General features: G+C 45.1%; 1 protein-coding gene across 1 annotated transcript; it reads right to left on the bottom strand.

Annotated features, from left to right (window-relative positions):
• Positions 1-16,578: 16,578 nt before the first annotated feature.
• LOC123191107 (exocyst complex component EXO70A1) lies at positions 16,579-23,906 on the bottom strand. Its single transcript, XM_044603888.1, has 11 exons — positions 23,488-23,906; positions 22,664-22,869; positions 22,324-22,569; positions 20,667-20,805; positions 20,382-20,594; positions 19,653-19,858; positions 18,734-18,934; positions 18,547-18,646; positions 17,930-18,039; positions 17,687-17,833; positions 16,579-17,114 (listed from the first exon to the last, which is right to left on the bottom strand). The coding sequence occupies exons 1-11, from the start codon at positions 23,722-23,724 to the stop codon at positions 17,006-17,008; spliced, it is 1,914 nt and encodes a 637-aa protein (XP_044459823.1). The 5' UTR covers positions 23,725-23,906; the 3' UTR covers positions 16,579-17,005.
• Between the last annotated feature and the right edge of the window lie 1,927 nt (positions 23,907-25,833).

Raw genomic sequence — 25,833 nt, 5'->3', positions numbered from 1 at the left:
GACTCCACTCAGGAGGACTCATTAACTCGTACCACTACCGAGATGCTCGAAGATAAGGACCGAGAGAATCGGGCCTTGAGGTTGGAGCTTTTCAATACCCGTGCTGATCATTGGGCCACATTGACTCGGTTTGCACCTGCGGTGCAAGCTGGATGTATGGATACAAGGGATCTGTATCCTGTGAGATCTTCTCTGCCAGACATGGTGGATTGGCGTGATGTGGGAGGCATCACCCCACCCCGTGGTCCTCGCAGGCCACCGTTTGTTGGTCCAAGACCTCATCCTATCCCCTTTGGTCCACAAGCTCCTCAGGACCGTCTGTTCCCGGATGATCACGTTGAACTTCCAGGCTATGGAGGTGACTTCTATGAGGACTACTACGGAGCTGTCTGAGATAGTAGTAGTATCACTAGTATTGTAATAGTTGTATCTCCACTGTCCTGCGTGACTTGTGGAATATGACTTTGTGTGTAGTCAATTCCGCAGGTGTAGACAAATAATGTATAGGAGCTTGGAATGCCTCCGATGAGATGTAACGTCTTTCATCATAGTTGTACTGTAGCCTGGGCTTGTACTAAACTATGTATGATGTGTATGACCGTTGGTATATATATGGCAGTTTTATATTACCATGACATACGGATGAACATCTCTGCATTCCGTGTTATCCATTACATTCTGCACTTCCTTGCTAAGTTTGAGCCATCCTTATCTAAACCGTTGTCTTGTTTTCTTCTAGGATGGTCAACACCCGCAGCAACCCTGCTGCCCCGGAGCAGGGGGAAGCCAGTGCAGCTAGGAGTGAAAATCTGCCTCACCCGCCTTCCCTGGCCGAAGTGATGCTGGAGGCGGAAAGAAACAAACGTGAGACTAACCGCCTGTTGGAGCGGATTGAGCAGAACACTACACGCCATCAGCGAAATGACTTGGTGTCAATCAATGACTTTATCAAGCTGTACCCACCAAAGTTTAACCATTCTGTCGAGCCCCTAGACGCGGATGACTGGCTTCGCAGCATCACCCACAAGCTACGTTCTACCAACGTAGCCGAAGCCGACAAGGTTACTTATGCTGCCTACCATCTTGAAGGCCCTGCTAGCCTCTGGTGGGAAAATTTTGAAGCTATGCGCCCGGTCGGCCAAATCACTACTTGGGCTGAATTCAGTGAGGCTTTCCGTGAGCATCACATTCCGGAAGGTCTCATGGATCGCAAGAGGGAGGAGTTCTGCAATTTCACCTAAGGAAGACTGACTACGGATGCATATAGCCATGAGTTTGGAAATCTGACACGTTATGCTCCTGAAGAAGTATCTACCAACTCAAAGAAGCAGGCAAGGTTCCGCAAGGGACTCAGCCCTGAGCTTCGCCGCGATCTTCGTCTGCACGAGTGCACCTCTTTTCAGAAGTTGGTCAATAAAGCCATCAGCGCTGAGACAGGCCAGACTGATTATGACGCTTCACGCAAGCACTCACGTGATTTTGGCTCTTCATCCGGCTCTGGAGCTCAGAAGCGCCAGGTGTGGATCCCAAGCACGGCACTGCCACCCAGGTTCATCCCGAGGCCATCCTTTGAGGCGCCTCGTCCGAACCAGCAATTTGCACCGCCCAAGCCCTATGGTGGCCCCGCTGCTAATGCTGCTCCACGCCCCAATGTGGTGACATGTTTCAAGTGTGGAGAGCCGGGTCACTATAGCCGAGAGTGTCCCCAGAACAACAACCCCAATCAAACTGGAAAGTCCGTTGGCCGTGGTAAGCCAGCGGGAAAGACATTCTACGCCAAGCCGGTCACCACTGCCCGTGGCCATGTCAACTATGTTTCAGCCGAGGAGGCTCATGAGGACCCTAACGTCGTCCTTGGTACGCTCCTTGTTAACTGCCATCCGGCATCTGTTCTTTTCGATATTGGAGCATCTCATTCATTAGTATCTGAGAACTATGCTCGATTGCATAACACGACATTCTGTGACATGCCCACTTCCATGGTAATTCAAACTCCGGGTTCCAAATGGCAAACTTCTAGAGTAAGCCATGGGAACGAAATTCTTGTCGATAGACTTGTCTTCCTTGCGTCCTTAATAGCTCTCAAGTCCTCGGACATAAATATCATTTTGGGTATGGACTGGATGTCCGCTCATTATGCTAAGTGTTCCTCGAGCCTTGGTATGAGTGGGATCCGACAATCTAGTTGTTTATCCTTGGCAGCCTTTCTTATGGGGAAATGTAGTCTAGTGTTCCTCGAGCCATAGTAGTCCGCTACAGCCCGGTTCACCGGAGTCCTGCTAGCCCAGCACTACTGCTCAGGACACTTGATTGACCGGCATGTGTTTCACGTCGTTCCTATGTCTGTCCCTTCGGGGAAATGTCACGCGGTGACATCCGGAGTCCTGCCTAGCCTGCTACAGCCCGGGTTCCCCGGAGTCCTGTTAGCCCAGTGCTACAGCCCGGAATCACTCGCTGATGACCGACATGCTCGATGTGGTTCATGTATGCCTGTCTCCATAGGTCTGTGCCGCTTTGGGTTCACGACTAGCCATGTCGGCCCGGGTTCTCTGTCATATGGATGCTAGCGACACTATCATATACGTGAGCCAAAAGGCGCAAACGGTCCTGGGCCATGGTAAGGTGACACCCGTGGGATACCGTGCGTGAGGCCGGAAAGTGATATGAGGTGTTACCGGCTAGATCGATGTGACTTGGAATCGGGGTCCTGACATCTTATTGAGAGTAATGACTTCACATAGAAAGAGTATGATGATTAAAAGTTATTGGGAGTTGGCAAGCATAGCTTTGGTCATTGTTGCAATTAATAGGAAGTAATAAGGAAAGAGAGGTTTTCACATATAGATATATTATCATTGACATCTTTTATGATTGGGAGCACTCATTAAAATATGACATGCCAAAGAGTTGATGTTGGACAAGGAAGACAACGTAATGAGTTATGTATTTCTTATATCTGAGATAAAGTATGTTGTCATGGATCCTCTAACTTGTTGAGCTTGCCTTTCCCCCTCATGCTAGCCAAATTCTCAGCACCAAGTAGAAATACTACTTGTGCTTCCAAAATCCCTAAATCAGTTTTGCCATGAGAGTCCACCATATCTACCTATGGATTGAGTAAGATCCTTCAGGTAAGTTGTCATCGGTGCAAAGCAATAAAAATTGCTCTAAATATGTATGATTGATTGGTGTGGGAGAAATAAGCTTTATACGATCTTGTGATGTGGAAGTAATAAAAGCGACGGACTGCATAATAAAGGTTCATATCACAAGGGGAAATATAAAGTGACGTTCTTTCGCATTGAGATTTTATATATCCAACCATAAAAGTGCATGGCAACCTCTGCTTCTCTCTGCGAAGGGCCTATCTGTTGGGGAACGTAGTAATTTCAAAAAAATTCCTACGCACACGCAAGATCATGGTGATGCATAGCAACGAGAGGGGAGAGTGTGATCTACGTACCCTTGTTGACGGACAGCGGAAGCGTTAGCACAACGCGGTTGATGTAGTCGTACGTCTTCACGACCCGACCGATCAAGCACCGAAACTACGACACCTCCGAGTTTTAGCACACGTTCAGCTCGATGACGATCCCCGGACTCCGATCCAGCAAAGTGTCGGGGAAGAGTTCTGTCAGCACGATGGCGTGGTGACGATCTTGATGTTCTACCGTCGCAGGGCTTCGCCTAAGCACCGCTACAATATTATCGAGGATTATGGTGGAAGGGGGCACCGCACATGGCTAAGAAAACGATCACGTGGATCAACTTGTGTGTCTAGTGGTGCCCCCCTGCCCCCGTATATAAAGGAGCAAGGGGGAGAAGGCCGGCCCTAGGAGGGGCGCACCAGGGAGTAGGATTCCTACTCCTAGTTGGAGTAGGTTTCCTCCTTTCCTAGTCCAACTAGGAGAAGGGGGGAAAGGGGGGAAGAGGGGAAGGAAGGGAGAGAGGGGCCGCGCCCCAAACCCCTTGTCCAATTCGGGCTGGGCTTGGGAGGGGCGCACGCCACCTCCTGGTCCTTCCCACTAAGGCCCATTAAGGCCCATTGCTTTTTCCTCGTATTCCCGTAACTCCCCGGTACCTCCGAAAATACCCGAATCACTCGGAACCTTTCCGATGTTCGAATATAGTCGTCCAATATATCGATCTTTACGTCTCGACCATTTCGAGACTCCTCGTCATGTCTCCGATCTCATCTGGGACTCCGAACTCCTTCGGTACATCAAAACTCATAAACTCATAATATAACTATCATCGAAACCTTAAGCGTGCGGACCCTACGGGTTCGAGAACAATGTAGACATGACCGAGACACGTCTCCGGTCAATAACCAATAGCGGAACCTGGATGTTCATATTGGCTCCCACATATTCTACGAAGATCTTTATCGGTCAGACCGCATAACAACATACGTTGTTCCCTTTTTTATCGGTATGTTTACTTGCCCGAGATTCGATCGTCGGTATCTCAATACCTAGTTCAATCTCGTTACCGGCAAGTCTCTTTACTCGTTTCGTAATACATCATCTCGCAGCTAACTCATTAGTTGCAATGCTTGCAAGGCTTATGTGATGTGCATTACCGAGAGGGCCCAGAGATACCTCTCTGACAATCGGAGTGACAAATCCTAATCTCGAAATACGCCAACCCAACATGTACCTTTGGAGACACCTGTAGAGCTCCTTTATAATCATCCAATTACGTTGTAACATTTGGTAGTACACAAAGTGTTCCTCCGGCAAACAGGAGTTGCATAATCTCATAGTCATAGGAACATGTATAAGTCATGAAGAAAGCAATAGCAACATACTAAACGATCGGGTGCTAAGCTAATGGAATGGTTCATGTCAATCACATCATTCTTCTAATGATGTGATCCCGTTAATCAAATAACAACTCTTTTGTTCATGGTTAGGAAACATAACCATCTTCGATTAACGAGCTAGTCAAGTAGAGGCATACTTGTGACACTCTGTTTGTCTATGTATTCACACATGTATGATGTTTCCGGTTAATACAATTCTAGCATGAATAATAAACATTTATCATGATATAAGGAAATAAATAATAACTTTATTATTGCCTCTAGGGCATATTTCCTTCAGTCTCCCACTTGCACTAGAGTCAATAATCTAGTTCACATTGCCATGTGATTCAACACTAATAGTTCACATCACCATGTGATTAACACCCATAGTTCACATCGTCATGTGACCTACACCCAAAGGGTTTACTAGAGTCAGTAATCTAGTTCACATCGCTTATGTGATTAACACCCAATGAGTACTAAGGTGTGATCATGTTTTGCTTGTGAGATAATCTTAGTCAACGGGTCTGTCACATATAGATCCGTAAGTATTTTGCGAATTTCTATGTCTACAATGCTCTGCACGGAGCTACTTTAGCTAATTGCTCCCACTTTCAATATGTATCCAGATGAAGACTTAGAGTCATCCGGATCAGTGCCAAAACTTGTATCGACGTAACCCTTTTATGACGAACCTTTTGTCACCTCCATAATCGAGAAACATATCCTTATTCCACTAAGGATAATTTTGACCGTTGTCCAGTGATCTACTCCTAGATCACTATTGTACTCCCTTGCCAAAATCAGTGTAGGGTATACAATAGGTCTGGTACACAGCATGGCATACTTTATAGAACCTATGGCCAAGGCATAGGGAATGACTTTCATTCTCTTTCTATTTTATGCCGTGGTCGGGCTTTGAGTATTACTCAATTTCACACCTTGTAACACAGGCAAGAATTCTTTCTTTGACTGTTCCATTTTGAACTAATTCAAAATCTTGTCAAGGTATGTACTCATTGAAAAAACTTATCAAGCGTCTTGATCTATCTCTATAGATCTTGATGCTCAACATGTAAGCAGCTTCACCAAGGTCTTTCTTTGAAAAAACTCCTTTCAAACACTCCTTTATGCTTTGCAGAATAATTCTACATTATTTCCGATCAACAATATGTCATTCACATATACTTATCAAAAATGTTGTAGTGCTCCCACTCACTTTCTTGTAAATACAGGCTTCACCGCAAGTCTGTATATAACTATATGCTTTGATCAACTCATCAAAGCATATATTCCAACTCTGAGATGCTTGCACCAGTCCATAGATGGATCGCTGGAGCTTGCACATTTTGTTAACACCTTTAGGATTGACAAAACCTTCTGGTTGCATCATATACAACTCTTCTTTAATAAATCCATTAAAGAATGCAGTTTTGTTTATCCATTTGCCAGATTTCATAAAATGCGGTAATTGCTAACACGATTCGGACAGACTTAAGCATAGATACGAGTGAGAAACTCTTATCGTAGTCAACACCTTGAACTTGTCGAAAACCTTTTGCGACAATTCTAGCTTTGTAGATAGTAACACTACTATCAGCGTCTGTCTTCCTCTTGAAGATCCATTTAATCTCAATGGCTTGCCGAACATCGGGCAAGTCAACCAAAGTCCATACTTTGTTCTTATACATGGATCCTATCTCAGATTTCATGGCTTCAAGCCATTTTGCAGAATCTGGGCTCATCATCGCTTCCTCATAGTTCGTAGATTCATCATGGTCAAGTAGAATGACCTCCAGAATAATATTACCGTACCACTCTGGTGCGGATCTCACTCTGGTTAACCTACGAGATTCGGTAGTAACTTGATCTGAAGTTACATGATCATTATCATTAGCTTCCTCACTAATTGGTGTAGTAGTCACAGGAACAGATTTCTGTGATGAACTACTCTCCAATAAGGGAGAAGGTATAATTACCTTATCAAGTTCTACTTTCCTCCCACTCACTTCTTTCAAGAGAAACTCCTTCTCTAGAAAGGATCCATTCTTAGCAACGAATGTCTTGCCTTCGGATCTGTGATAGAAGGTGTACCCAACAGTCTCCTTTGGGTATCCTATGAAGACATATTTCTCTGATTTGGGTTTGAGCTTATCAGGATGAAACTTTTTTCATATAAGCATCACAATCCCAAACTTTAAGAAACGACAACTTCGGTTTCTTGCCAAACCATAGTTCAGATTGTGTCGTCTCAACGGACTTAGATGGTGCCCCTTTTTAACGTGAATGCAGCTGTCTCTAATGCATGATCCCAAAACGATATTGGTAAATCGGTAAGAAACATCATAGATTGTACTATATCCAATAAAGTATGGTTATGACGTTCGGACACACCATTATGTTGTGGTGTTCCAGGTGGCATGAGTTTGTGAAACTATTCCACATTGTTTTAATTGAAGACCAAACTCATAACTCAAATATTCGCCTCTGCGATCAGATCGTAGAAACTTTATTTTCTTGTAACGATGATTTTCCACTTCACTCTGAAATACTTTGAACTTTTCAAACTTATGTTTCATCAAGTAGATATACTCATATCTGCTTAAATCATCTGTGAAGGTCAGAAAATAATGATACTTGTCGCGAGCTTTAATATTCATCGGACCACATACATCAGTATGTATAATTTCCAACAAATCTGTTGCTCGCTCCATTGTTCCGAAGAACGGAGTCTTAGTCATCTTGCCCATGAGGCATGGTTCGCAAGCATCAACTGATTCATAATCAAGTGATTCCAAAAGCCCATCAGCATGGAGTTTCTTCATGCGCTTTACACCAATATGACCTAAACGGCAGTGCCACAAATAAGTTACACTATCATTATTAACTTTGCATCTTTTGGTTTCAATATTATGATTATGTGTATCACTACGATCGAGATCCAACGAACTATTTTCATTGGGTGTGTACCCATATAAGGTTTTATTCATGTAAACAGAACAACAATTTATTCTCTTACTTAAATGAATAACCGTATTACAATAAGCATGATCAAATCATATTCATGCTCAACGCAAACACCAAATAACACTTATTTAGGTTCAACACTAATCCCGAAAGTATAGGGAGTGTGCGATGATGATCATATCAATCTTGGAACCACTTCCAACACACATCATCACTTCACCCTTAACTAGTCTCTGTTTATTCTGCAACTCCCGTTTCGAGTTACTAATCTTAGCAACTGAACTAGTATCAAATACTGAGGGGTTGCTATAAACACTAGTAAAGTACACATCAATAACATGTATATCAAATATACTTATGTTCACTTTGCCATCCTTCTTATCCGCCAATCACTTGGGGTAGTTCTGCTTCCAGTGACCAGTCCCTTTGCAGTAGAAGCACTTAGTCTCAGGCTTAGGACCAGACTTGGGCTTCTTCACTTGAGCAGCAACTTGCTTGCTGTTTTTCTTGAAGTTCCCCTTTTTCCTTTGCCCTTTTCTTGAAACTAGTGATCTTGTCAACCATCAACACTTGATGCTCTTTCTTGATTTCTACCTTCATCGATTTCATCATCATGAAAAGCTCGGGAGTCGTTTTCGTCATCCCTTGCATACTATAGTTCATCACGAAGTTCTACTAACTTGGTGATGGTGACTAGAGAATTCTGTCAATCACTATCTTATCTGGAAGATTAACTCCCACTTGATTCAAGCGATTGTAGTACCCAGACAATCTGAGCACATGCTCACTAGTTGAGCGATTCTCCTCCATCTTTTAGCTATAGAACTTGTTGGAGACTTCATATCTCTCAACTCAGGTATTTGCTTGAAATATTAACTTCAACTCCTGGAACATCTCATATGGTCCATGACGTTCAAAACGTCTTTGAAGTCCCGATTCTAAGCCGTTAAGCATGGTGCACTAAACTATCAAGTAGTCATCATATTGAGCTAGCCAAACGTTCATAACGTCTGCATCTGCTCCTGCAATAGGTCTGTCACCTAGCGGTGCATCAAGGACATAAAGTGCAGCAATGAGGATAAACCTCAGATCACGGATCCAATCCGCATCATTGCTACTAACATCTTTCAATACAATTTTCTCTAGGAACATATCAAAATAAACACAGGGAAGCAACAACGCGAGCTATTGATCTACAACATGATTTGCAAAATACTACCAGGACTAAGTTCATGATAAATTTAAGTTCAATTAATCATATTACTTAAGAACTCCCACTTAGATAGACATCCCTCTAATCCTCTAAGTGATCACGTGATCCAAATCAACTAAACCATGTCCGATCATCACGTGAGATGGAGTAGTTTCATTGGTGAACATCACTATGTTGATCATATCTACTATATGATTCACGCTCGACCTTTCGGTCTCCGTGTTCCGAGGCCATATCTGTATATGCTTGGCTCGTCAAGTATAACCTGAGTATTCCGCGTGTGCAACTGTTTTGCACCCGTTGTATTTGAACGTAGAGCCTATCACACCCGATCATCACGTGGTGTCTCAGCACGAAGAACTTTCACAACGGTGCATACTCAGGGAGAACACTTCTTGATAATTAGTGAGAGATCATCTTAAAATGCTACCGTCAATCAAAGCAAGATAAGATGTATAAAAGATAAACATCATATGCAATCAAAATATGTGACATGATATGGCCATCATCATCTTGCGTCTTTGATTTCCATCTCCAAAGTACTGTCATGATTTCTATCGTCACCGGCATGACACCATGATCTCCATCATCTTGATCTATATCAATGTGTCGTCACATGGTCGTCTCGCCAACAATTGCTCTTGCAACTATTGCTATCGCATAGCGATAAAGTAAAGCAATTATTCGGCGCTTGCATCTTATGCAATAGAGAGACAACCATAAGGATTTTGCCAGTTGCCGATAACTTCAACAAAACATGATCATCTCATGCAACAACTTATATATCATCACGTCTTGACCATATCATATCACAACATGCCCTGCAAAAACAAGTTAGACGTCCTCTACTTTGTTGTTGCAAGTTTTACGTGGCTGCTACGGGCTTAGCAAGAACCAATCTTACCTACGCATAAAAACCACAACGATAGTTTGTCAAGTTGGTGCTATTTTAACCTTCGCAAGGACCGGGCGTAGCCACACTCGGTTCAACTAAAGTTGGAGAAACTGACACCCGCCAGCCACTTGTGTGCAAAGCACGTCGGTAGAACCAGTCTCGCGTAAGCGTACGCATAATGTCGGTCCGGGCCGCTTCATCCAACAATACCGCCGAACCAAAGTATGACATGCTAGTAAGCAGTATGACTTATATCGCCCACAACTTACTTGTGTTCTACTCGTGCATAACATCAACGCATAAAACCTAGGCTCTGATACCACTGTTGGGGTACGTAGTAATTTCAAAAAAATTCCTACGCACACGCAAGATCATGGTGATGCATAGCAACGAGAGGGGAGAGTGTGATCTACGTACCCTTGTAGACCGATAGTGGAAGCGTTAGCACAACGCGGTTGATGTAGTCGTACGTCTTCACGACCCGACCGATCAAGCACCGAAACTACGACACCTCCGAGTTTTAGCACACGTTCAGCTCGATGACGATCCCCGGACTCTGATCCAGCAAAGTGTCGGGGAAGAGTTTCTGTCAGCATGACAGCGTGGTGACAATCTTGATGTTCTACCGTCGCAGGGCTTCGCCTAAGCACCGCTACAATATTATCGAGGATTATGGTGGAAGGGGGCACCGCACACGGCTAAGAAAAAGATCACGTGGATCAACTTGTGTGTCTAGTGGTGCCCCTGCCCCCGTATATAAAGGAGCAAGGGGGAGGAGGCCGGCCCTAGAAGGGGCGCACCATGGAGTAGGATTCCTACTCCTAGTTGGAGTAGGTTTCCTCCTTTCCTAGTCCAACTAGGAGAAGGGGGGAAAGGGGGGAAGAGGGGAAGGAAGGGAGAGAGGGGCCGCGCCCCAAACCCCTTGTCCAATTCGGGCTGGGCTTGGGAGGGGCGCGCGCCACCTCCTGGTCCTTCCCACTAAGGCCCATTAAGGCCCATTGCTTCTTCCTCGTATTCCCGTAACTCCCCGGTACCTCCGAAAATACCCGAATCACTCGGAACCTTTCCGATGTTCGAATATAGTCGTCCAATATATCGATCTTTACGTCTCAACCATTTCGAGACTCCTTGTCATGTCTCCGATCTCATCCGGGACTCCGAACTCCTTCGGTACATCAAAACTCATAAACTCATAATATAACTGTCATTGAAACCTTAAGCGTGCGGACCCTACGGGTTCGAGAACAATGTAGACATGACCGAGACACGTCTCCGGTCAATAACCAATAGCGGAATCTGGATGTTCATATTGGCTCCCACATATTCTACGAAGATCTTTATCAGTCAGACCGCATAACAACATACGTTGTTCCCTTTTTCATCGGTATGTTTACTTGCCCGAGATTTGATCATCGGTATCTCAATACCTAGTTCAATCTCGTTACCGGCAAGTCTCTTTACTCGTTTCGTAATACATCATCTCGCAGCTAACTCATTAGTTGCAATGCTTGCAAGGCTTATGTGATGTGCATTACCGAGAGGGCCCAGAGATACCTCTCCGACAATCGGAGTGACAAATCCTAATCTCGAAATACACCAACCCAACATGTACCTTTGGAGACACCTGTAGAGCTCCTTTATAATCACCCAGTTATGTTGTGATGTTTGGTAGCACACAAAGTGTTCCTCCGGCAAACGGGAGTTGCATAATCTCATAGTCATAGGAACATGTATAAGTCATGAAGAAAGCAATAGCAACATACTAAACGATCGGGTGCTAAGCTAATGGAATGGGTCATGTCAATCACATCATTCTTCTAATGATGTGATCCCGTTAATCAAATAACAACTCTTTTGTTCATGGTTAGGAAACATAACCATCTTCGATTAACGAGCTAGTCAAGTAGAGGCATACTAGTGACACTTTGTTTGTCTATGTATTCACATATGTATGATGTTTCCGGTTAATACAATTCTAGCATGAATAATAAACATTTATCATGATATAAGGAAATAAATAATAACTTTATTATTGCCTCTAGGGCATATTTCCTTCACTATCCTTTATTATTATCTTCTACCTAATGCAAGAGTCATGGTGATCTTCACCTTTTCTTTTTCATTTTATCCTTTGGCAAGCTCGGCATGTTGGAAAGAACATGATATATATATCTAATTGGATGTAGGCAGCATGAACCATTATTGTTGACATTACCCTTGAGGTAAAAGGTTGTGGGGCAAAACTATAGGCCCCTATCTTTCTCTGTGTTAGCAATTATGGAGGACTAAATGATAGTTGAGTATGTGGACTTACTTTTTAGCTCTGACATAGACTCTTTCCGATGTTATGATAAATTGCAATTGCTTCAATGACTGAGATTATAGTTTGTTGGAGCCCAATAAGGTTTATGATTTATACTTTTGCATTGTGAATAGATCATCACTTGAACATAAGTAATCATATGACAAAATCTATATATGTTGTTGTTATGAGAATAATCATGATGCCTTCATGTCCGTATTTTATTTTTATCGACGCCTCTACCTCTAAACATGAGGACATATTAATTGTTATCGGCTTTTCGCTTGAGGACAAGCGAGGTCTAAGCTTGGGGGAGTTGATAGGTCCATTCTGCATCATGCTTTTATATCGATATTTATTGCATTATGGACTGTTATTTCACTTTATGTCACAATACTTATGGCTATTCTCTCTTATTTTACAAGGTTTGCATAGGGAGGGAGAATGTCGGCAGCTGGAATTCTGGTCTGGAAAAGGAGCAAATATTAGAGGCCTATTCTACGCAACTCCAAAAGTCCTGAAACTCCACAGAACGTCTTAAAAGAAATAAAGAAAAATCCACGCCAAAGATGAAGGCTAGGGGGCCCACACCCTGCTCACGAGGGTGGGGTGCCCCCCTAGGGCGCGCCCCCCTACCTCGTGGGCCCCCTGGTGGCTCTCTGACGCCCATCTTCTCCTATATGAGGTCTTTCGATGAGAAAAAAAATAGGAAGGAACTTTTCGGGACGAGACTCCGCCGCCACGAAGCGGAACCTTGGCGGATCCAATCTAGAGCTCCGGAAGAGGTGTTCTGCCGAGGAAACTTCCCTCCGGGAGGGGGAAATCATCACCATCGTCATCACCAACGCTCCTCTCATCGGGAGAGGGCAATCTCCATCAACATCTTCACCAGCACCATCTCATCTCTAAACCCTAGTTCATCTCTTGTATCCAATTCTTGTCTCAAAGTCCGGGATTGGTGCTAGTAGGTTGCTAGTAGTGTTGATTACTCCTTGTAGTTGATGCTAGTTGGTTTAATTGGTGGAAGATCATATGTCCAGATCCTATATGCATATTATTACCCCTCTGATTATGAACATGAATATGCTTTGTGAGTAATTACGTTCATTCCTGAGGACAAGGGAGAAGTCTTGCTATGACTAGTCATGTGAATTTGGTATTTGTTTGATATTTTGATAAGATGTATGTTGTCTAGCCTCTAGTGGTGTTATGTGAACGTCGACTACATAACACTTCATCATTATTTGGGCCTAGAGGAAGGCATTGGGAAGTAATAAGTAGATGATGGGTTGCTAGAGTGACAGAAGCTTAAACCCTAGTTTATGCGTTGCTTCGTAAGGGGCTGATTTGGATCCATATGTTTCATGCTATGGTTAGGTTTACCTTAATATTTTTATTGTAGTTGCGGATGCTTGCAATAGAGGTTAATCATAAGTGGGATGCTTGTTCAAGTAATAACAGCACCCAAGCATCGGTCCACCCACATATCAAATTATCAAAGTATCGAACGCGAATCATATGAGCGTGATGAAAACTAGCTTGACGATATTCCCATGTGTCCTCGGGAGCGCTTTTCCTATTATAAGAGTTTGTTTCGACTTGTCCTTTGCTACAAAAGGATTGGGCCACCTTGCTGCACTTTATTTACTTTTGTTACTTGTTGCTCGTTACAACCTATCTTATCACAAAACTATCTGTTACCACTTATTTCAGTACTTGCAGAGAATACCTTGCTGAAAACCACTTATCATTTCCTTCTGCTCCTCGTTGGGTTCGACACTCTTACTTATCGAAAGGACTACGATAGATCCCCTATACTTGTGGGTCATCAGTAGTCAACTCGGAGAAGAAGACGCCCCTTATATAGTGGAAGAACAAATCCAACCGTTACCCACCAACTCAGCCTGCGTAGCACGGCACTACCGCGCCGGGGACGCGGTACTACCGCAAGGGCACACGATACTACCGCAGGGCCCCGCGGTACTACTGCCCGAGCAGCAGAAACCAGAACAACCCAGATGCAATGAAGTAGAGGGCAGTAGAACCGCTGGCACAGTACTACCGCTCCCCCTTGCGATGCTACCGCAAGGCATGGATGGTCCAGATTTTGGGAAGGCACAGACATACAAAATTTATCCGTGGCAACTTCCACTAAGTTGGGATCTATGCAAAAATCCGACACGGTAGTACTGCAAGCCAGGAGCGGTACTACCGCGCGTAGTGCGGATGTAAAAAATTACATCCGCTCTTACTGTCGCGCAAGCTGCTGAGCCTGGCCAGAGTGCACGGTACTACCGTGCACTTGGCGCGGTACTACCGCGTAGGGCACGGATGTAAAAAAATTACATCTGCCCCTACTACCGCAATAGCAGCAGCGCCTGGCCTGAGGCCACAGTACTACCGCTCCAAGGAAGCGGTACTACCGTGGGCACTTGTGGTACTACCGCGCCAGAGGCCGGTACTACCGCAAGGGCCTGCGGTACTACCGCTCCTAGGAGCAGTACTACCGCATGCCCCAGATCAGCAAACACGACATTTTGCATAGACAAGAAAAGACGGAGGATGCTCCAAAGTGCCGAAGGAAAGGCGATGCAAAGGAGTAGATGTGTATGTGATGATTCCACCCAAACCTTTCCAAAGCGGACCCCCTTTTAATAGTATGGCTTTCCTACGACTCAAATCCACCGAAAAGAAACATAGAGAAACACCGTCTTCAATAGTCTTCGAGGGGCACCAAATCGTCTTGTGCCTAGTGATGAAATGTCTGAGATACTCAATGCACATGATTAGTCCGCAAAAGCATTGTCATCAATCACCAAAACAACTAAGGGATAAAAATGCCCTTATAATCTCCCCCTTTTTGGTGGATTGATGACAATACGGGATTTGCACAAAGGGAGATAATATAGAACATGAGCAAACCCCACATCTCAAAATATAGACGGGTTCCCCCTAGATGTGTGCTATCTAGATACGTGCTTTGGACTGCACGGCACACATACTAGGATCAACACTCCCCCTATATTTTATAGACGAGGCATATCTTGCAACAATAAGGCTAACACTAAACAAGATAGTAAATATGAGCATAAAGTAAATAGCAGAAGATAGCATAAGCTCAGTAAGATACGATAAAGTGCATATGTCTTACACCATATGATAGAAAGGTCTCACAAGCGCAAACCAAACCAAAGCAAACGAGGTTCAGTGGAACGAAAACACGACACACAACTCGCAAATCCTACACTCTCTCCCCCTTTGGCATCGAGACACCAAAAAGGCAGAAAGGACACCTACAACACAAGTGGTGGCTCAAGCGGAGTAATCACTCGCACGCTCCTCGTCAGACTTGGCAGCAGGGACGGTCTCCTCCTTGTCCTCCTCAGAATCAATCCACTGGTAGCCCTACTTCGCAAGCTGCCTCTGACGTGATGACCCTCTCAGACCCGATGGATATCTGCTCACCAAACGTCCTCAAGATCTGCTTGTCGCGGCGTCGACTCTCCTTCTGAGCAACATGAGACCGGTACTGCTCCTTGGCCTGCATGTAGAACAGAGCCTTCATCTTGTTCTTCAGCTTCTTAGCCCAAGAGGGCTCAGAAGATGAAGGCGAGTAGCCAGCAGAGCTGTCCTCATCGGCGTCCTCCTCCTCAATCTCATCTGCATCCACATCCATCTGAGCAGCCGCTGACTCGGCACGGGTAGTAGTGTTGGCCCACTGGGGCTTGACACGGAGCTTGATGGGCTCATGACGAATCCGGGTAAAGGCAAGAAACTCATCATCGGGATAGAGCTTCTCCCAAGTCCTCAAGATCAATAGAAAACAAGTAAGGTCCATAGATGGGTACCTTACGGGTGAACATCACAAACCGAAGCTCGCACCATATGATATATGAGACATCAAGTGGTTGCGACTGAGAGTGGCGGACCTCCTCACAAATGAGCATCATATCCACAAGATGGGCATGCACCTTGTCCTTGTCACCAATGTGTGGAAATGGGTTATGAAAGATGCGATACATGATGTCAAGGAAGGAGTTCAACACCCACGCCTTCTTGCCACTAGGAAGCAACTTCTCAACATAGAAGGGCTGATTATACTTTAGCGCAATTAGCAAACATATAAAAAATTTATCCAGTGAATAAAGTTGCCGGCTTTCCCTAAATAAGAACATGCCATCCATATCCATGTAATTACGAATTTGAAATTGCCTCCAATAAATAATAGTGGCACATGTGTAAATTTCACATGAAACACCCTGACATAACCATCAGGATTGCTTCCACCACAAGGATCCTAACATGGCTTGTTCAAGTAGACAAAAGAAAGCAATTCCTCTGAACCAGTCCTGGGAGAAAGTTTCAAAGACCAGAAGTCACAAGGAGACCAGAGCAAATGCACAATAGCTCAAACTCATCACTGCGGTCAACTATAATACAACAATCCATAACCGAGCCACTGATCTGATCACTCTGGTCAACTTTATTACCACTACGCAGAACTACAAGGCCGAACAGGGAAACACCGACGAACTACGTCGACGCTGGACTGCTGCACACCACCAGTACTGAACATGCTAACAAGAATTTCAGCATTCCAATCCCCCCCAAAAGAACAAAAAGAATCTCAGCACATCGAAACCACCTACTACTCTGATAAGCAAGGCAAGACATACAGCTAGACCTTACACTCTGTACAAAAGACCATGCACCGAGGCAAGGGCCGATGCAGTTGGAGTCAGTCACATGGACAAACCAGGGGTCTAATTTACAGCAATATCGTCGCACCCACACAGAGCGCGGCGGGTAGCGACGCGGCTATCAAGGACGTTCTTGTTTCCCCTCGAATAGGTTGCCCAGGAACAGCTCAAGCTGCTCGGGCGTGTGCTTGACGTACTTCCCAGGCGCTTTGCTGTTCTCGATGAGAGGCCTGCAATTCGACAAAGAGATTTTATACGCATACACAATTACAGATGAACTAGAAGCTAGGAGCTACAACCTTGAGACAGAACAGTTTTTGAAAGAAATCTTGAGAAACGAACATCTATGTTCGTAAACAAGTAACACCAAAAGAAGGTTATTTCACGAGATTAAACATGTCGGTCGGAAAATAGTGATGAGCCAACCCTCAAAAAATGATGTGTTGTTAATTTTCACCACAAACAAATATAAGCTAGCCTAACCTGCATGTTCGGGATTCAGGTCTAAATGTCTAATCAACACACACAAAAAAAAGGATAATAAATAAGCTAAATGGCTGCCAGGTGGCAAGTGCAACAGGGTATAGGAATAAATGGATTAACTGTGTTTATTCTAATGCTGATGTAAATGAATATATTTTTAACGTTAGTAGATACCATATAGAAAATGTGGCACAAGGCTAGATTTAAGATACTGCCACCAGGGTTCAGAACAAAAAGCATGTACAGCTCGGGTTCGGGTCGACGCATTGAAATTCACTGTTTATGAGCATGAGGTGTCAATGTGTGCCAAGAAAAATACCCGAAGCGTTTTTGGAAGGATCTGTACGCGGGTAACAGAATTTCTGCAACTGCCAGTCTCAATGACTCACGCAACTCTGAATCTGGAACAGACCAGCCACACTGCTTTTGATAAATCTCTTCAAATTGCAGATTGAAAGACCTGAATCTGATACCATCATGGAGGAAAACAATATGTCAGTATGGAATAATAGACCATAGAGACAGTAAAGTAGGCTGAAATATTCAGGGCATATGTGCCAACCTCTCTTTCACAGCTGTTCTTGAAGCTCCACTGCTATTGCCACCTTCGCTTCCTACTTGACCACTACCTCCTGATGAAGTCAAACCTTGACCCGAGAGGCATTGCAACACCTACAACATTGGAACAAACTAAAATAAGGCAGTGCGCATAAATATTTACTACCTACACTTTTACAATTTCTTCCAAATGTACTTTCAGTTTCTAAGCAGTATTATCGTCTTTTACATGCTAACAGGTAAAGTGGTGACCAAAGCTAGTGATACACTCAAGCCACAAAAATTTCCTTCTGAACATATACATCAATCAACAATCCTAACCACGATCATACCTCAGCAACAAAGAATAAGGCTCGGCAAAACAAATAAGTCAATTGGATTTTCCATGCTATGAAGTGCATTACTATTAGTATGTTTAAGGCCATTAATTATCTCTGGATTCCTCCTATATATTCAGAGACAGTAGCTACATAGATATAAGATTTTCAAGTGTTAGTTTGGACTCACAGTTCTTAGTGAGAACATTTATTTACGAGGCTGAAAAGGCTTCAACAAGATGGCATCAAAATGCAAGAGAAATAGGCACAATGAGTTCTAATCGAAGATTTCTGGCCAACGAACCTTTGACCAAGCAACCCTTCTATATTGGTTTGCATTTTGCTGTACAATCCTTCGATGTCTTTGAATCCAGTCATCGCCCAATAAATCCTTGGCTTCTGATCTGCAAGAAAGGAAAGAGAGCATTAGACTAAACTCACACTCTTACAAACTCATTATGACTTTTACTTGTACTTCATAAAGAGCATACCTGCGGACAGATTTAACAATATAATGAATGTTATTCATCAAAAAGATGTGCATCAATGCAGGATCCTTGTATTGTTTTGCTTTTGCATCCAAATTATTTTGTAAAGCTTGCATAATACTCATGGTCACAGATGCCAGCTCAGAACCTGATCCATCTTCCCTTTTGAATTCCTGGAAGAGCTGTTTCAGAGTTGATTGATAGCTGCACCAAGAGTAGCAGATTGAGGTCATTATTTACTTACTGTTGTTCCTTTATTTTGTGAAGCTGAAGCAAGAAGTGACATGTTGAAAGATAACATGGATAGGGAGTTACTACTACTAGAACCAACACAGCCTGGAAGGGCATTAAATAATACACCCTCTGTTCCTAAATATAAGACGTTTTGGCAGTTCAATTTAAACTGCCAAGACGTCTTACATTTAGAAACAGAGATAGTAGCTGAAATACTGGAAGTGTCTCAACACTACCTTTACAAGACTGGAATAGATGAAGTTTCACCTACAACTACAAGTAGATCTATCTGTTCTGATTACTGAAACAGCTGTAAAAATGGAAGTCTGTTTTTTTTTTTGGTGAAGTGGTAAAGCTGCTGCCTTGTGACCATGAGGTCATGGGTTCAAGTCCTGGAAACAGCCTCTTACAGAAATGTAGGGAAAGGCTGCGTACTATAGACCCAAAGTGGTCGGACCCTTCCCTGGACCCTGCGCAAGCGGGAGCTACATGCACCAGGTTGCCCTTTTTTTGTTTTTTTTTTTGGTGAAGTAGAAAGCTACAGAAAAGGTTCAAATCTAACAGCAGCGAGGTGCATAACACAAATATCAACATAACCCAGTGGATAAACTTTAGAAAGAACACATGAAAGTATGACCATACACCTATGCAATTGCCAAAAACAAAGTGCAGGTGATTAGACACTTACTCAAATAAAAATTTAACATAGTTAATCACATAGCTTGTCAAAGGATGAACTGTTCCATCAGTATGAATATTCTTTGTTGCATCCTTCTCGACAGCTTCTTCGAAATCACTGAAAGTCTTCTGTGCAGTTTGTGCTAAACATTTTGTCAGACTGAGTGCAGAGTCACGCATTTGAGAGCATGATTCTCCAACAAAGATGGTGTCAATCTACAGTCAATTGAAAGATGAATCTTTTAGTTACTTCCATGCTTACCGCTATATATAAGAATAAATTCACATTGAATTTACACTACAAGTCTACAATCTTCCTACAAGATTTGTCAAGTTAAAATGGATATCAAAGTCTGAACAACAAAGCCATGGTGAAAAACATATTTTATGCATAAAAGGTATACTCAAATACAAATGGCCCAACACTTCAATGATAGAAGTATGGCATCAAAGTGTAACACATGAGTACTATCATAAGTATTTGAATAGTTGCAGACGGAAATTGTTGTTTTTCCGTAACCATATGCGACATTCAATGATTGCTCAAATGTCTCCAGCCAAAGCAAATCAAACTGTTAAGGCAGTTAGTGCAGGAAATCTTTTCAAGGTGGCACAAGTGAATAAGCATTTGTGTCAACTGCAAACAGATGAATTGTATATTTGGTATCCGCTGTTATCATTATGCACACAAGTGCACTCGTTAGCCAGTGAAACAAGCATGGTCTGAATAAAAATATACCTCTGTTTGAAGTTCACACATTATCTCATACATGTCTAGCAGAACAAACAATTTCTCCGGTGATCTTTTACTCATAGCAATTGCCTCACCAAAGCTGAGTAGAGTAGCCAAACTGTTCTTGGTTATTGCAGAAAAGCACTTATCCCTTAAAGATTGGCTACATTGAAAAACTTGGTCACAGAGCTGGCGTTCCCCAGCGAAAAGAAGTTTCACCTGTTTCAAGCAGCATGTGTCAACAAACGCAAGCTATAGTGCTATTTAGTAGGGTTTGAGAAAGATCCTTACAGCAATTCGCATGAAATGAATCCAGTTCCCTATTTTAGACTCCAAAATCTCCCAAGGCATTTTCTGCACTTCATCTTTACTCAGTTTCTCAACACCCAAGTTCTTCAAACTCGACTCTAAAGCTGAAGCACGAGCTTCGCTGCATATAAAAGGAGAATATGTTTCAGCAAGTAAAATGGCTGAAATGGAGAGGCAACTTTCTAGTGTTCTATTGCTGAAATCTTATTTTGCTGTGGTAATTTCTGTGTTCTTTAACACGACATTATATCTGTTTTTTTTTTGTCTACAGGGGCAAGGATTTACAATACATATTAATGAATTGTGAGGGGCTAATTCAGTATTTAGAGATGTAAAGTGCCTGAGCATTGAAGGTAACATGAAAGCCAAGAATATTTCGTCATTAAAAAGATGCTATTACCTATTTTCCTTTTTATGTTAAAGTTGATAACTCTCACTGGAACCACTTAATAAAGGATAAAATGATAAATGCAGTTCATCGAACGCAAAGCTAATTCCAACTATAAGCAATGAAAATTGAGCGTACCCCTAGCGGAGCGCTGCTGAGCGCAAGGCCTACCGCTTCACTTTTGGGGTAAACGTTGAAAAAAGCGCTCGGACACCTAGGGTTAGACAAAGGAGAGCAGGGTGGGAGAAACAGAGGAGAGCAAGGCGACCTTGTGCCACCAGATGTGGGGCTTTCTCCCCCGATCTCACTACCCATCTTCCCGCCGCTGGACCTTGAGCTCCCCTTCCCCGACCTCGCCACCAGTCCTTCCCCCTCTTCCCCAATCTCGGGCTCCTCCTCGTCTAGGCTGGAGCATGGTGGCTTCCCCGACCTCGCCGCTGCCAGCTTTCTTCCCCTTCCCTGACATCTAGCTCCCCCTCATCTCTCCTCCCCCAACATGCTTGTGATTTTAGGCTTAATACATGCTTTGAAAATTGTTTTTTTGGGTGCCCTTGTTCCTGTCTGTAAGACGTTCGTACAAAACGCTTAAGCGCGCCTAGGCATCGCTTAACCTGTCATTGCACTAAACATAGGCACAATGCTCGCTCAACGCCGCCATAAGAACTATGACACAACCAAACCCGAATGAACAAAATGTTGAATTGAATCGTAGAAATATATACTGGGGTTTATTACTCATTTTTGTACTTCCTGTTTTATTTTCCAATTACTTGTTCAATTGAGAGAAAGAAAGATAGTAAGAATTATCTTATCCAATTTGGAAGGATTCATCCTTATACCTATCCATGACTGTCGTATCAGGAAGTTTCTTACGATCAATGCCAGACATATCTGTGTAACTATAGACATGCATATAAACGCTGCCTGTCCCCAAAACATTATATCACCCCAAACCTTTCATAATTATTTTGTTTCTATAAATGGTCTAAAACAACTTAGAACTATCAGCTGCCTCTGAAATTTCTGTTGACCGCTTGAATCCAAAAGCAAGACTATATCATATTAGCAGCATTCATTATGTGATGATTTATTATTGTGTGAACTATTGAATTTACCCAGTTTATTTCCTTACCCAAAGTATATCTAAAGGTAGAGCTTCATTTCGCGTCGCACAATCACGCGAAAAGTTTTCTATTGTACTTATTCGCATGAACGAGAAAGGAGAATTATAACCAGTCTAGCTCCGCTTACCTGTATATTTCTGCACATTGCTGTTGGCATCCAGCTTGGACCAGCTGCTGTGCCAATTTAGCAAGCAAAGGAACAAACTTGGGCTCAATAAGTGCAGGAGGCTTGTATACGGCAGCCTCCGCGGTTTCATGGTTATCAGATTGCGCGCCACCTGGCGGGTGTTTCCCACCTTCAGACCGAGACTCGGCTGATGGCCGAAGCGTACTCGGAAGGCAGTCGAAAAGACGGTCAGGCTCCATCGGTTTGCTGGACCATTTATTTAAGAGGGTGCGCGCACCATGCAAGAGTTAGACAACGTCGAGACAAAAATAGCAATTTAAATGGATGATGAGACACGGACCTGCGCTGAGTCAACTGGTTCTGGAATTCACCTTCCATCTTCACCAGGGCCTTGGAGAGGAGGCCGTTCACGTGGCTGAGCACCCGGTCGCTGCTGCTGTAGCTCCTATTGGAGCTGAAGAAGCGCTCGATGCTGCGCAGCCGGTCGACCGCGTCGAGGAAACCCTGGAGGTTCTCATTAGGACCTTTTTGTATTTCGCGCTCTGCCTGCACGTGCGTTACATACAGATAACATTATATCAGCAAAGAGATACTAAGAGTAGCTAATTTTTCAGGAGACTCCCTTACGGAACCATGAAGAACCACGTCGAACGATTTAAGCTACCAAAAGGTATAGTCTCCACCTGGAGACTTGGAGTAGGTGTAAACTTAGTGGTCACTGGTATTTAGCTCATCTTTGAACTAAATACTGGTGGGCACACTAAATTTACCTCCATTCGACGCAGAAGCTTACTGGTTACTAACTGACACTAGTTAAGCTTGCACTGGACACACTGAGATGTAGCACAACAGAATGGACTGATCACACCAAAAACAACCAAGTTTTCCTCAAGCCTAATGACATGGAATTTCCCATGGGAAGGAAAATCGACAATTCCAAGTACAAAAAGCTATAATTGGGTAACTGACACTAAGCTTGCTTGCACTCAACAGCTTGAGATGTACTAGTAGAATGGAGTGATCACGCCACCAAACACAAAACTTTCCCCACACTCGATCGCCTGCCGGCCACGGTTCCAGCAGCAACGCAATGCAATGGGGATCCGAGAGCGTGCGGGGGGCAGGGAGGGGAGGGGGCTGGATCGTTGGGGGGAGAGACAGTACCTCTCTGGTGCGGTCGAACTGTGTGAGGATGACGTCTGCGGAGCGGAGGGTGCGGTCGATGTTCTCGTGGGCGGTGCGGACGGCGTGGGTGCGGAGCTGGATGGGGCGCATGGCGGCGTCGAGCGCGGAGAGGCGGCTGTCGAAGGAGCCGAGGATGGAGACGACGGCGTCGGTGGCCGCCTGGCTCTTCCCGAGCGAGTCCCGCAGCAGCGCCGCGCGCTGCGCCAGGCCCTCCATCCCCTCGCCCTCGCCCGCTGCTGCTGCTCCCCGGCCGAAGAGCGGAGCAAAGGGTAGAGCTAGGTCGGATGCGCGGAGCGGATCTGGGGACGGGGGTCCGATCCCGGGGCCGTGGGTTGGGTGCGCACAGAGGAGCGGAGCAGGTGGATGGAGGGCGGGGTGGCTGGCGGAGGAAGCGATGGCGAGAGGGGAATGATTGGGAAAGAGAGCGGACGGACAAAGGAAAGTGAGGAGACCACCGGGCGGCCGGGCGAGAGCGGAACTGTCGCCGCGCGCGTGCGTTGCGTGTGTTGCGTTGCTTTGGCCGCCGGGAGCGGGCTGCCTCGCTGGGTTGGACCCGATGGCCGCCTACTCAACTGTCAACTGCCGTGGTGGTGTACCGTGCACGCCGTGGCACCCGACAGCGCAGCTGCCGTGCTCTAACTGTGGCCCTGTTTGGATCCTAGAGTTAGTGTTAGTTTGAGTTGTTTTGGGCTCAAATAGCTCAAAAGGATCCAAACAGATGGGTTAGTTTCAGTTAGTTGCCTCTAATAACCCATGTAAAAAAAAAAGTATCCCGGTGGAGGGGTGTTAGTTGGGCTAGTTTTTCCGGGGCCCACAAAAAGAATAACTAAAAAATCGCCTCCCACATCAGATCCCTCCGTCCCTCGCGCACACCTCCCGTTCCCCACCGCGCCGCCCATCCAAGCGTCGGCCGCCGCGCTGCCCGCCCAAGGCGCGACCTCCTCTGGACGGCGTTCGCCCTCCTCCGGTCACCGCTCGCCCTCCCCGTCCGAAGCTCGCCCCGCTCCCGGTCGTTTCTCTCTCTCTCTCTCTCTTGTGCGCGGAGGCGGCGCATCTACTAGGGATCCAGCGAGAGGTGAGTCCGTCCGTTCCTTCTGTACTCGTGCTCTCCCTCCTCGTAGGCGTCCGTCTGTGCAGCAAGTCAGCAAGAGTAGCTAGATATGTTGGCGGAACTTCCGATTAGTTAGCTAGTGAGCAGCGGTGTGGCTGGATACTTCTGTTTAGTTACCTAGTGAGCTGCAGATGTTCAGCCCCTTCTCTTGTTGCAGATGTTCTTGTGCAAATTTAGAGCATTAAGAAACGAAGAGCTGATCTATATAGTGTAATCAACTCAATACTTCATCATTAAATAATATTTTGGTACAATTTCATTTTTGTTATGCACTAGCTGTTATAAATAATCAAAGTTAGAAATGTATCTCATAAGTTAACATGGACAAGATTACTTATTCCGCAGAAGAGCACGACTGCGTGTGCGGTGTTGAGTTCGGCTTGCTTGTAGCACTTCCTGAATGCGCTACTGATTCTTCTCTTCTGGTTCAGGTAGTATAGCTTGGAGCAGAGCACCAGCGATGGACGGAGACGGCTTCGATGCGTGGGGTTCGCAGCCGACGGCAAGCGGCCCCGCTACCCATACCGATCTTGACCTCAACTCGCAAGCCCCGGCGTCGGAGGGGTTCCCGGGGCTTGGGCTCTACGGAGCCTTCCTCCAGAGCAACGATGATGAGCTCCCTCCCTGGGCGCGTCAGGGGCTCCGGGCTCCCTCCCTATCGCCCACCCTACGCCCGGCGACTGAACTTCGGCGGCTCCTTGTCGGCAACAGCCGGTCGCGGAGCAAACAGTGGTGTGTTCCTCGACGGGTCGTTGTCGGGGGCAGGCGGCGGTGTTCGGCAGCGCGCCAACTCGGCCTCCGCGGCACCCAGCCGCCGTAACCAGCGCACCAGGATGGCGTTCCATGGCGGCGACATTCGGCAGCGCGCCAACTCGGCCGCCGCGGCACCCAGCCGCCGGGCTCCGAGGAGTGCCGTCCGTGGGCAAGCATCCGGCTCCGGCGGCCCCTTCGACAATGGTGATGAAGAATTGGAGGATGATGTGGAGGAGTTAGCGAGCTCCGGAGGTCCCCTGGTGAGCCAAAGCAATCGAGCCCAATGGAGTGATGCTAATAGTGCTTGCTTGTTAGAATTGTGCATTGAGCAATGTGCAGCAGGAACGTATAATGGTGTGGTGATGAGTGCTGAAGGGTACCAAACTGTTATCGATGGCTTGCTTGCTAGAAGGGGGTTGGTGTATTCTCGTGTGCAGGTGAAGAACCAGATAGTTGTACTC

The sequence above is a fragment of the Triticum aestivum genome, chromosome 2A (assembly GCF_018294505.1).
Source record: "Triticum aestivum cultivar Chinese Spring chromosome 2A, IWGSC CS RefSeq v2.1, whole genome shotgun sequence".
Lineage (NCBI taxonomy): Eukaryota > Viridiplantae > Streptophyta > Magnoliopsida > Poales > Poaceae > Triticum > Triticum aestivum.
This window is presented reverse-complemented; position numbering and strand designations above follow the sequence as displayed.